The sequence below is a fragment of the Hibiscus syriacus genome, unplaced genomic scaffold (assembly GCF_006381635.1).
Source record: "Hibiscus syriacus cultivar Baekdansim isolate YM2019G1 unplaced genomic scaffold, ASM638163v2 tig00110160_pilon, whole genome shotgun sequence".
Classification (NCBI taxonomy): domain Eukaryota; kingdom Viridiplantae; phylum Streptophyta; class Magnoliopsida; order Malvales; family Malvaceae; genus Hibiscus; species Hibiscus syriacus.
Window position 1 is genome coordinate 5342586 of NW_024062608.1, and position 13460 is coordinate 5356045.

General features: G+C 36.2%; 1 protein-coding gene across 1 annotated transcript; it reads left to right on the forward strand.

The window, feature by feature from the left end:
- The first annotated feature begins 5524 nt into the window (after nucleotides 1-5524).
- Nucleotides 5525-8698, forward strand: LOC120216436 (3-hydroxyacyl-[acyl-carrier-protein] dehydratase FabZ-like). The gene is made up of 4 exons (XM_039213870.1): nucleotides 5525-5807; nucleotides 5903-5963; nucleotides 6072-6216; nucleotides 8378-8698. Exons 1-4 carry the CDS (start codon nucleotides 5600-5602, stop codon nucleotides 8627-8629), a joined length of 666 nt encoding a protein of 221 aa, XP_039069801.1. The 5' UTR covers nucleotides 5525-5599; the 3' UTR covers nucleotides 8630-8698.
- The last annotated feature ends 4762 nt before the right edge of the window (nucleotides 8699-13460 follow it).

Consider the following 13460-nt stretch of genomic DNA (forward strand, 5'->3'; position numbering starts at 1 on the left):
ATGTGGCTTTAATTATCTCGAAGCATAGGCCACCACCTTACTTTCTTGCATTAATACACATACCAAGCCATTATGAGACGCATCACTATACACTACAAAGTCCTTGCCAGACTCAGGTTGGACTAACACTGGAGCTTCTGTCAAAATCTTCTTTAACTTTTCAAAACTCTCTTGACATTCTTGAGTCCAAACAAATTTTACTTCCTTTTTCAACAGTTTAGTTAGGGGTAATGTTATGATCGAAATTTTTTTAACGAACCTTCGATAATAACCAGCTAACCCCAGAAAACTTCAAACTTCTATCACATTCTTTGGAACTTCCCACTCCAGAATAGCTTTAATCTTTTGAGGATCCACTCGAACTCCTTCTGCAGAAATTACATGTCCAAGAAATGCCACTTCATTCAACCAGAATTCACATTTAGAGAATTTAGCATAAAGCTTATTGTCTCGTAAATTCTGCAAGATAATCCTCAAATGAGAACTATGCTCTTCCTCTGACTTTGAATATATTAAAATATCATCAATGAAAACCACCACGAACTGATCCAAATAGGGTTGAAAAATTCTGTTCATTAAATCCATGAAAGCAGCTGGTGCATTCGTAACTCCAAATTGCATTACGATAAACTCATAGTGACCATATCTTGTTCTAAACGTCGTCTTTGGAATATCTTTCTCTTGAATCTTTAATTGATGATAACCCGAACGTAAATCAATTTTTGAGAACACTGAAGCTCCCTTTAATTGATCAAATAAATCGTCAATTCGGGGAAGTGGATACTTGTTCTTGATGGTCACTTTATTGAGTTGTCTGTAGTCAATGCAGAGACGCATTGAACCATCCTTCTTCTTAACAAATAAAACTGGAGCTCCCCAAGGTGATACACTTGGTCTAATAAAACCTTTGTCCAGCAATTCTTGTAATTGAATCTTTAATTCTTGCAACTCTTTTGGAGCCATCTTGTATGGTGCCATTGCAATGGGCACTGTTCCCGGCATTATCTCAATCTGAAATTCTACCTCTCTGTCCGGAGGTAAACCTGGCAATTCTGCAGGAAATACATCAGAGAACTCTCTAACGATAGGAATTTCTTCAATCTCTTTGTCTTTGACTCTTCCATCCAACACACTAGCAATGAACCCTTGACATCCTTGTAACAATAACTTCTTTGCCGTCATCACTGAGATCACATTTGCCAATGGATTCCACCTTTCACTAAACACCACGATTTCTACCTCTTATAGACTTCTCAACGTTACTCTTTTCAGTCTACAGTCAACATTAGCATAATAAACGATATAATCAATCCATTCCCAGTATCACTTCAAATTCTTCAAAAGGTAATTACATCAAATTAGCAGGGAATTCAATTCCCTGAATTCGTATGGGACACCCTCGACTCACCATATTTACCCGAGCACTGTGTCCTAACGGATTCGTTACTATCACCTCATTGTTAGTAGCTTCTAATTGAATGTTCAATTCTCTCACTAACTTACTAGTAATGTATGAATATGTAGAACCCGTATCAATCAATACCATAACCTGTTTATCAAACAACAGAAAGGTACCTGTTATAATCTTCGGGTCATCCCGATCCTCATTGGTCCTGAGATTATACACTCGAGCAGTGGAACGTATCTCTTGTTGAGTAGAGGACTCTGACTGATTTCTTCCTCTGCCTCTACCTCTTCCCCTTTGGCTTGTAGAAATAGACCTCTCTGGCTGTGCAGATTCATCGACTACTCTAGGACAATCCCGAACAAAATGTCTGATCTCCCCACATCTAAAGCAAGCTCCAGAAATCCTTCTACATATCCCAGAATGATTCTTTCCACAATGTTGGCATTATCTATCTTGACTCTGGTTAAATCTCCCAGCTCCAGATCTTGCTGATTGAGTTTGTCTGCCTCTCATCGGATTTGATCCTCTAGTTGAGGATACCACTGACTCCGATCTAGCTTGAGGTCGAGAACCAGCATCTCTGCCTCTTTTTGACGGTGCGGAACTCGAATAAGCACCCATTCTCTTGACTGTTTGAGTCCTTGAATTTTCAAATCTCTCATTCTGAGCTCTTTCTAAAGCTTTGGCCCGATTGACTACCTCTTGAAACGAGGATAGATTTAATACAATCAACATCTCCTTCAACCGAGGACGTAACCCCTCTACGAACCACTCATAAGCATCTTTCTCAGTAGGAACAAGCTCGACAGCAAAACGACTCAACTTATTGAATTCACACTCGTACTCATACACAGTGTGATTTCATTTCATTTCTTCAGATTCATGAACTCTTGCTTCATTTGTCGAACAAATTGATCTCCGATGTACTTATGATTGAATTCTTCTAAAAACAATGACCAAGTTACTTGGGCGTTAGTCATCCTCAATGTAACATTGGTCCACCAGATCCTTGCTTGTCCTCTCAACAAGGAAATTACTCCATCTAGCTTCTCAGCATCGGAACAATGAAGTCCCGTAAGCATGACCTTCACTTCATTAAGCCAAAGGTCCACAGTAACAGGACCTTCATCGGCTTCCCCTCTAAACTCTGGAGCTCCTAATCCCTTCAACTCTTTCGCAACATTCATTTTTGGAGTTGAAGTTACAAGAGGTTGAAAACGCATCAATACCACGTCTAAAGTTCTAAAGAATACATCTTGATCATTCACATGCACTCCAGAGGGTGTCTGTTCTTCACTCTGCCTGGCCAAGGCAGGTGAATTATTGCTTTCAGCGGGTATATCATCTCCCACTTCATTTCTAGAACTACCTTGTCTGGACATCTATAAAAATACAATCATATAGTTCTATTAGCACAACAATATACTTACTATTCCATCAGATCAGAAGTTTTCACTATTTTGTTGGCATGTATACCTTATAAAACACTCAAGACTCCGGTTTATGTCGAGAATCGACTAAACCTTAGCTCTGATGCCATTAATTGTAACACCCCAAACCGTACCCAATCCGAATACAAGTCTGAGGTGTCACATTGACTTTTCAAACCTTGACACTTAAAGAAAACCCCCAGGGAATTTAAAACTTGGTTTAAAACAAAATACTTTAATTTACATAAAAGAGTCCACAAAATACAAACTCGATCAGAGTGCTCATAATTAACGACTTATTACATGCCAACACTCTATACACAACAAAATACATACTTTGTCGATTACTTCTGATATGATCTTCTAGTAATAATAATGTCCTTGCGACTTCTATTCTTGCTCTTCACGTTTCTTGGTACCTACGTGTAAATCAGTTACACGCTAAGTCATAGACTTAGTGAGGCAATAAATAAACATGTAACAGTAGATTCATGAATATGCATTCTTACCATTTGATCATGATATTTAAATATGCATGGATATATTTCCTATGACATATATAATCAAGTCATGCACACAAGAAACTTACCTTTTTGCATCATTTTCACTTTAATTTATATTTCAATTGCTGTTGTTGTTGCCCATGTATATTACTGAGAATAGAGGTATGTGAGTAAATTGAGGTTGTGCACTAATGCTGCCACCACAGCTCGTATAAATTCTCTCATGGGGCACCGAACATTTGTTCAGTATTCGTCCTGAAGGACTGCTATATATGTCCCGTAGGACCACTACGTCCCGAATGACTACAATACCCTCGACTCTTGGCATGCCAACTATACCTATAGCTCTCGTATCATATACTATGGGCATTTATTATGAATATATTTCTCATCACTTGTTCTTTCTCTTCTGTCACATACCACATGTATGTGTAACCATATATTTCATATCATATCACATATTGCATATTCATATGGCATTTCATATATTCACATAGCTTATTTCATTTCACATTGGTCATATCTCATAGCATATATCTCATAGCATATATCACATATGCATATAATCCTGTATATCATATCATATATCTTATGTTTAATGCTCTTATGTTTATGCATATCATGTATTCATGTACATATAAGAATCACATATCAAATAACATTTTAGGAGTCACTTCTTACCATAGTAACTCCATCATTGGCTCATCGCAAGCAAATGTTCGTTCAATAATATAAGTACAATTAAAATTGCACTCACCTTAGCCTTGTTTGATTTGAATCAATTCTAATCATTTGATTATTCCAGAACTTGTTTAGGCTCAATATCTACATAAATATAACATTTCAAAACAACTATCAGAAGCCTAAACCTTAAACTTGATGTTAACAACTTAAGCCAAATTATTGAACCCAATTTCATTTTTCCTTTAGGGGGAATCTATTCCTCCCAGGGGAATCGATACCCCCTGAACATTCTGGAATTTTTCGTCCAAGAGGGGGAATCGATTCCCATTCATAGGGTATCGGTTCCCTCTACCCAGAAATTGTATTTTAACCCCAAAAATCATCAATTCTTCACTTAATTCTTCTATTTTAAACCTCTATCATGTCATTAAACTCAACTACCATTACTTAAACCAACTTATATCCATGAAAATCATCTATAACTTCAAAATCATATCCTTCATATGTAATTCAAGAATCATACTCAAATTTCAATATGTTCTAATTGCCATTCTAACACTTCATATTCCTTAATTAGCATGATGACAAGTCAAATTTAACTTCAAATTCAACTTATCAACTCTTTTCCATGATTTCATATAAAAACTCGTTTTCTTAAATCTCTTATAACTTCTTCCTCTTTTTGTTTTAGAACAAATTAAGCTTTCCTTAAGCTTAATTATCATCTAGTGATCATAACCCAACTTTTAAAACAACAAATAACCAAGAAAATAGAAAACTCACCTTTGCTGTGGTTTTCTCTCGTATGGAAGAACAAAGAGGAGAAGAAGAAATATTCTTCTTATCCCTTTCCCCCTATATATCCTCAACATAATACAATTTAATCATTTAATGGTTAAATGACCATTTTGCCCTTTAATTCTTTTAATAATTACTAACAATCCTTCCAGATAAATCATTGAATTATCTAATTATTCTACTTTAATCACCAAATTCTGAAGTTTTACAATTTAGTCACTAACCCGTATTTTGGGGTGTTACACATCAGCCATGTTTTCGTATCGTTTACGATCTAAATGTTTAATAATATAATTGAAATAAAAATTAAAGTTTAATATTATAATTAATAAAACAAAAAAAGTTAATGGTACAATGTCCAAAATACAATGGTATATGATATAATTTATCCTAAAACTTTCACAAGATATTTAATGTGATTGTATCTCTCATAGATTGACTTTAAAGCAGTAATAGTTTGTTGATTAAAAAAGATAGGGAAATATAGGTTTGTAGGAGATGAACTTTAAAAAGTGTCAAAATTCGGAAAAATAATGTAGTTATAAGGATGGCGATTACTACGATGAGAGGATGGATCCAAAAGTTCGAAAAAACATTGGGTAACGGCGATGATTATAATGGAAAAATTATTATTTTATTGATTTAGTTTGGCGCCGACCATTGAATACGTTACCACTATATAAACACCCTGGTCTAACCAAAGCACTCTCCAGTTTCCACTCACTTCAACTCGAAATCTCCGCTGCTGCTACCTGCTTCTCTTCATCTCTCCACCAATGGCAGCCGCCTCCAACTCCATCCTGTCTTTCATCCACGGCTCACAGAGTCAACCCAGAAGGCATTCCCAGTTTCTTCCATCCCCTTCTCTTCTTTTTCCCGGATCTCGTTCTCTCTCTCTCAAGCTCTCTCGCCGCTCCAACTCGCCCCTTCTCTGCTCTTTAGATGCATCCAGCAGCACAGATAAGGAGGCCCCAATTGAAACAAGTACGTTTTTTTACACTCTCAATCTTCACTCTTTTGAAATCTTTATGTTCTTTAATGAAATCTAGGTTTGTTTCTCTTTTCCCGTGATTGCTTAGGGTTCCCAGCTTATCCCAGTGTGATTGACATTAATAAAATTATGGAGATATTACCACACAGGTGAACAAATTTTTCCTGTGTTGGTTTATTATTTTTCTAAGCCATTCTTTTGCTTGTTTCCGATATATGTTTACTGGGTTCTGTTTTTTTTATTATTTGGCTTTGTAGGTTCCCATTTTTGTTGGTGGATAGAATTATAGAATATAATCCGGGGGTATCGGCTGTTGGTATAAAGAATGTGACAATAAATGATAACTTTTTTCCTGGACACTTCCCTGAGAGGCCTATAATGCCTGGTGTTCTCATGGTTGAGGTACCTCTTTCTTTTTCCGATTTAATCACTTTGTTTATCATTTAATTTTTTTTAAATTTTTTGTTAGGAACTAAATGTAGGATTTCATCAGTATGCACGAACTTGTACTTTTTTCTGATAACCTTTTTTGTTATCAATTTAATAGAGGGGAACAGGTGGTAGTTTAGTCCTGCTTTCCGATCACGTAAGTCGTGGGAAATAGAAAGCCTCCTCGGTTACCTAAAGTATAATTGTTAAGACCATCAGTTGTTGTTAGTGTATCACAACACTTGATTAAGCTGTTTTACCAAGTAAAAAATTATCTTAATTATCATACTTGGCTTCAAGTCCGGTTTTATTAGTTGAGATGCATTGTACCAATTTTGCTTAACTAATCAAAGATTAATTGATTGGTAAATGTCTCTTAGAAAATAATCTAACTTTTTCCCTATATATGGATTTTCCAGAATGTGCAATGTTTCTCCCTCCTTTTCTTTTCATTTATACATATTTCATGATGTTTCTTTTCCACTAGTTACTTGATGTCCAGTTCAGCATTCTGATATTTTTATTGTTTTGATCTTAAGGATGATACCTTTTCCATCAAAATTAGGTGCATAGATTATCCAGTTTCCATAAATTAATTTATTAAGATCTAAACAATGATAATCAAAGATATTGCTATTGCTTCCTGCATGCATGAAACCACAAGCGTGTACTGCTATATTGTTTTTTGGACGATACTCCATGGTTCTGTAGATAAATAGTGACTTGTTTCTTTTTGGCCATACCTCATTATTCAATCACATAAATAGAGTAAGGCTGTAGACAATCTTACTGCTGAGGTAAAATATGGGTGTATGAAGCCTTGGCAGCAGTTTGAGGTAAAAACATGGGCTTGACCATGGATTTGGTAGATAATCAGCTGTGAAGTCTTTTTCACCATAGAGATGCTACTGATGGTTCACATGAACTTGGTTAGAGCATGTTAGCACTAATAAGTACTGTTAACATTTTTTCATATTTTTGTCATTCAATTCATTCTTTTGGAAAACCAAGCTTAATTGAACTTCTTGCGCATTTTCAGAAAATTGTTGCTAGATTTTTACAACTTTTGAGATCTTCATTTCTTCATTTAATATCTTGCTCTTCTGCCTACCAAGTATTATTTTCCATTTACATCGTTTGACATTCTATGGTGGTTTCATCTCAGGAACACCTGTTTTTCTCTTTTTCTTTGACGTCTTTGCATAAAAATCTCCAGATATATATATTTTTTCCCATTCTAAGGAAGTTGATTCTACTGGGAATTTGTATAGGTTATATTTTAGCTAAGAAATCCTTATTGGTGTTCCTCTTGTTAAAATTACTGACTAATTAAGTGAGAAAACAAGCAAATTTTGACTTACATTAGTAACCGTCTCAATGCAGTGTTTTATTCCAGCTGTGCTTGGTGCCTACTCCTTTGACTTGAATGATAATGCAAAGGAACTGAGTATAATGTTTCCCATCAATTGTTTATGGCCTTTTCTACAATGGTTTAGTTCCAAATTAGTAATGGATTTGTAGTATCAATGCATTTCAGGAGGTTTATACGGTTAAAGTGTATTCAAAATCAGTATTAAATGGGATTGATTTGATTGTCTGCCACTCTGCTCAGTGCTACTTATTTACGTCAATTCACATTTTTAAGCGCTTAGGGTATACTTCACCTTTTAGCTTTCTTTATCTTGAATCACATGTGCATATGAGGGGAAAAACAATGGCATTTAGTGAATCTATTTTGTGCATGGAACAAACATGCTGATAGAGACGATAATGGTGGTCCTTTTATTATTTGCTCTGATTCCATGGTCAGAATGCTTAACTGGATGTCATGTCAATCCAGTAGGCCTGAGAAGAGATGAATGCTCTGGTAGTGCCCATAATCTTTAATTCGATAACTTAACTCCAATTTCTCTCAGTTTTCTATCTTCACATGTTTTGGTGACCTAAACATGGGCTGGTTGGTATTACCGTCCTCAAACCCCTGGTCATCAAAATGTTATTCTCTTGCCGCGGGGAACTGAAAAATCAAAATGCTAAAAATGTTAGGTATTTAGATGATTAATTTCCTGAATGCTAAAACTGTATTTCATTTTTAGTAACAATAGGCTGTAACAGAAGTATTTGATTCGTCCAGGCAATGGCACAAGTTGGAGGTCTGGTTATGCTGCAACCCGAAGTGGGAGGTTCTCGGGAAAACTTCTTTTTTGCTGGAGTTGACAAAGTAAGGTTTAGGAAACCAGTCATTGCAGGAGATACTTTGGTTATGAGGATGACACTTACCAAGCTGCAGAAGCGGTTTGGAATCGCAAAGATGGAAGGGAAAGCATATGTTGGAAGTGACTTGGTATGCGAGGGTGAGTTCCTGATGGCTACTGGGAGTGATTGATAGTCTCAGTATTTTATTCTGTGTTTCTACTAGTGTTCTGAAAACTCATGAGCCATGCTGACTCGAGGCTTTTGCTTGGTATCCATTCCTTTTTAGGCGTCGTTTTTTTTTTTGCTTCCATGACAATATGTTAGATTGTGAGTTTCTTTGTTCTTTGCAGACAAAAAAAAAAGGTTTGTTGAATTTTCTTCCATCCTTTTTTTCGAGTGAACATTTTTTGAATTTCCGTATCCATCCCATTAGGTACCATGATCTGGAAAAAATTTGCGGGGTTTCATTAATTTCATCATGCTTGTAAACACTCTTACACGGGTAGCATCCAATGGTCGTAGAATTCGAATCCTAACATCTGTAATTCTTCGCTTCGTCTTCTAACTATGAATCCTATTTTGGTACTCTGTTTGTACCAAAAAGGAAAACAAAGAGGGGGATTACCATTGATGGGAGGGTTCCAATGATGCGACTGATGAGTGCATTTTACCTTTTTAAATTTGGCGCACAGTATTATAGAGGGATTTACTGGTAAGGAAATAGGAATAGACCCCCTCTCTTTGTTTCCCTTTTAAGTTGGCAGGAAACATCAATTATTACATGTGTGTTGAACGGAATCTCTTGCTCTACACCCATTCATTTCCATTATCGTTTACTTCATTGATTTTAGACAATCTCAATCTCAATCTCGATCACCAGAAATTGACATGCACTTGCGTTAGGTAGATTCATCAAGCATATGTTGGGAAATAAATACAATCACATTTTTGCTTTGTCATCTCAAGTTTCCACCTACATACTGAATTATTGCACATTTTTTCTCCACTCGGTTGCACTTTTCAGAAAAACAAAAGATTAAAAAAAAAGGCTGGGTTTAGCATAGGAGCGCTCAATGGGTTGAGCAGTTCGTGAAAAGCTCGAATTCGACTCAGTCAAAATTCGATAAAAGATTGACTCGGGATGACTTGACTCAAACTCGAGCTCGACTCAAAACTTTAACGAGCTGAATCAAGCAAAGTTCTACTCGACTCGGTATTGACACTCGTTTTTTGTCCCATTTTATATATTATTATTACTAATTAATATTATTGTTTTTTTCTTAACAGATCCAAATCACAACAAACAGACCCAACTAGGCCCCAAAACACCAACCCATCTACCAAACAAGCCTAGCACAGTTTTGGGCCCACAAAATAATCTGAAGCCCAAACCTTGGTTTAACCTAACCCGAGGCCTGTTCAGGGCCCAAACCCGTTAGGGTTTCTTCATTTTCCATCAGCCGCCAACAGCTCCCAGCCGTTGGATCTGGGAGAGATCCAACGACCCAAATGTAACCCAGATTAGGGTTTCCTCTTCAGTAGCCATTACCTCTCATCTCAGCTGCTCGATCTGGACCCATCCTGTTGAACTATGTTTCGATATAACAATTTAAGGCAAAATGGTTTTTGGACTTGAATTGAATTTACAAAATGGTTTTTGGACTTGAATTGAATTTACAAAATGTTTTTGGACTTAATTGAATTTATTCAAAATTTACAAAAATAATTCAAAGTTCTTTTAATTTAAAATTGAGCAAAAAAATGTTTTTATGAATAGTAATTTACTATTTGAACAGTAAATTACTATTTGAACAGTAAATCACTGTTTGAACAGTAACCCGAGGCTCAAAAATTCCAGTTTGTAAAAGGGGAACCGATTCCCCCCAAGGGGGTACCGATTCCCTCACTATTCATCAGCCCAACGGTCATAATATTTGAATATTATGAAGGGGGTATCGATTCCCTATGAAGGGGTACCGATTCCCCCCATTCTGGGCAGCCTTTTTGAGTAGAAAAATCATTCCCAAACGGCTCCAAAACATCCCCAACGGCTAGATACAACTTCAAATTCATTCCAAGCTATAAATACAAGCTAAGGACACTTGAAGAAGCAAGAGAACAACTATCCAAGCAATCAAACACAAGAGAATAGTTTTTCAATCTTATTTCATCTTTCTCTTGTAAATATTTTGTTCTTGTGAGCTCAATCTTGTAAACACCTACCTTAGAGAGGTTTTCTTGTTTACATTTCTTATCCTTTTGTAAAGGGGAAAGGTTCTAGCTAATCCCGTGTAAAAGCTAGGGAAAGGTTCTAGTTTAACCCGGAAAAACTAGGGAGTTTGTAAGGTTACTCTTTATCCTCAAAAGAAAGAACAAATTAGTGAATTTGTTGGAAAATCCTTGGTGAGGAGCTAAGGTAGTGGACGTAGACTTTGATTGAGAAAGTCGAACCACTATAAATCGCTGTGCAATTCTCTATCTTTCAATCTCCTTACTCCCTAAACACAAAACCGTTCCGACCCCTCTTTACAAACCGTTCCGGTTGTCGATTCGAGCTTCCGAAAATCCTTGTCGATTGGTATCAGAGCCTAACTCATTTGAAGGTTTAATCGCCTCTTGAGTCGATCCGGGAAGAGTTACATCGATTACAAAGTCATCAATGGCCTCCACTTCAAACTTCAACTCCGGTCTCGATTCGATGCCCGTCAACAAGCCTCCTTTCTTCAATGGAGCTAACTATGCCTATTGGAAGAATAGAATGATGTACTTCATTCAAGCAAGTGACATGGGAGCATGGAATGCTGTAGAAGAAGGATACATCAAACCTCTCACTCATCCAAGGTTGTGGAGTGAAGGAGAGACGAGAATGTTCCAGCTCAACTCCAAAGCCATCCATATTATTTTTTGTGCTCTTGGACCAGATGAATACGGAAGAGTTTCATCGTGTACAACCGCCAAAGAAATATGGGACAAACTTCAAGTCACACATGAAGGTACAGATGAGGTAAAGAAATCAAAAATTAGTATTCTAACGCATAGCTATGAAAATTTCAGGATGAAACCAAATGAAGACATCAAAGCTATGACGGATAGATTTTCAACGATTGTCAATGGTCTCAAATCATATGGAGAGATCATCTCAAATGAAAAGCTTGTGAGGAAGTTAGTCTACTCCCTCCCAAAATCATGGCAATCAAAGAAGACGGCAATCATCGAGTCTAAGGACCTATCGTCCTTAACTCTTGAAGAACTTATCGGTTCACTCCTCACTCATGAGATGATGCTTGAAGATGAGGTGGACCTTGATAAAGTTGAAGAGACACCAAAGGAGAAGGAGAAGAAGAAAAACATTGGAGTTGCTCTCAAATCCACAAAAGATGAGAGTGATTCTAATGATGATGATGACGAGGAAATGGCATTGTTTGCCAAACGGTTCAGAAAAATGATGAGACCTTACCAAGGAAGAAAATTCAAACGAAATGAAGGCCTCAAAAATGAACCAAAAGAGAAGGACCCAATCATTTGCTATGAATGCAAAAAGCCGGGGCATGTCAAATATGATTGCCCACAATTGAAGAAAAAGGGTCAATCAAAGAATAAGCACAAGGCTCATGTGGCTACATGGAGCGATGAAGAAGGTTCCGATGAAGAGGAACAAGAAGTAGCAAACTTGTGCTTGATGGCATTCGGGGAAGATTCTAAGGTAACCTCTAACTCATCCGATTTTGATGATTTATCTTATGATGAGTTATTTGAGGAGTACAATGGGTTGGCTTCGGATTATGAGAAATTGTTTTTAAAATATAAAAATGATGTTTCAAAATTGAAAAATGAAAACAAACTCATATCCAAAACCAACAACGATCTTGAAAGTAAAATCAAAAATTTGCAAATCAAACTAGAAGAGTTTGAAAAGAAAAATTTAGATTTGCAAAATTTACTTTCAAAGATCAATGATGATCATCAAAAGAAAATTGATGATCTTAAAACTTCTTTTGATAAAGTTGGAACAAAACATTTTGAAAAAGGTGAAAATTCAAAATCCAACTTTGTTAGAAAAAGGTGAACATTTTAAAAATCATTAGAAGTGTGTGGGTTCCTAAAGAACTCATTACTACTAAAGATAAAAATATCCTACACAAATGGATACCTAAAGGGACTAGGATTTTGGAAACTAATGAATATGGACCCAAAAGAATTTGGGTACCAAAAATCAAAAATTAATCTATGTTTGTAGGGAAAGGAGCATTGCTACAAGGCACGGGAAACAAATTCAAACTCATGGTACCTTGATAGTGGATGCTCAAGACATATGACCGGAGACAAAAGCCGGTTCATTGAGCTTAACGCCAAAAATGGAGGAGAAGTGACTTTTGGAGACAATTCAAAAGGTCACATTGAAGGTATTGGTACAATAGGTAATACCTCTTCCATACAAATTAAGAATATTTTATATGTGAATGGATTAAAGCATAATCTATTGAGTATTAGTCAATTATGCGATAAAGGATTCAATGTCTTATTTGAAATTAATGGTTGTAAAGTCATTGACATTGCATCTAATCGGATTATGCTTGTTGGTCATAGAATAGGAAACATTTACATGGTGCATTTAGATTCTATTGATATGACTAATTTATGCCTAGTTGCTAAGGATGAGCATGATAGTTGGTTATGGCATAGGAGACTAGGTCATGCTAGTATGAGTGTTTTGCAACGGCTAATTCAAGGTGATTTAGTTCGAGGTTGCCTAAGCTTAAATTTGATAATGATAAAATCTGTGATGCTTGTGCTAAAGGAAAACAAAAACGAGTTTCTTTTAAATCTATTAATGATGTATCAACTAGTAGAGTATTACAATTGATCCATTTAGATCTTTTGGGCCAACTAGAACTACTAGCTTGGGAGGAAAACAATATGCATTTGTCTTGGTAGATGACTATTCTAGATACACTTGGGTTCTATTCTTAAGTACTAAAGATGAAGCATTAGAAAATTTCATCACATTTTCAAAAATAATC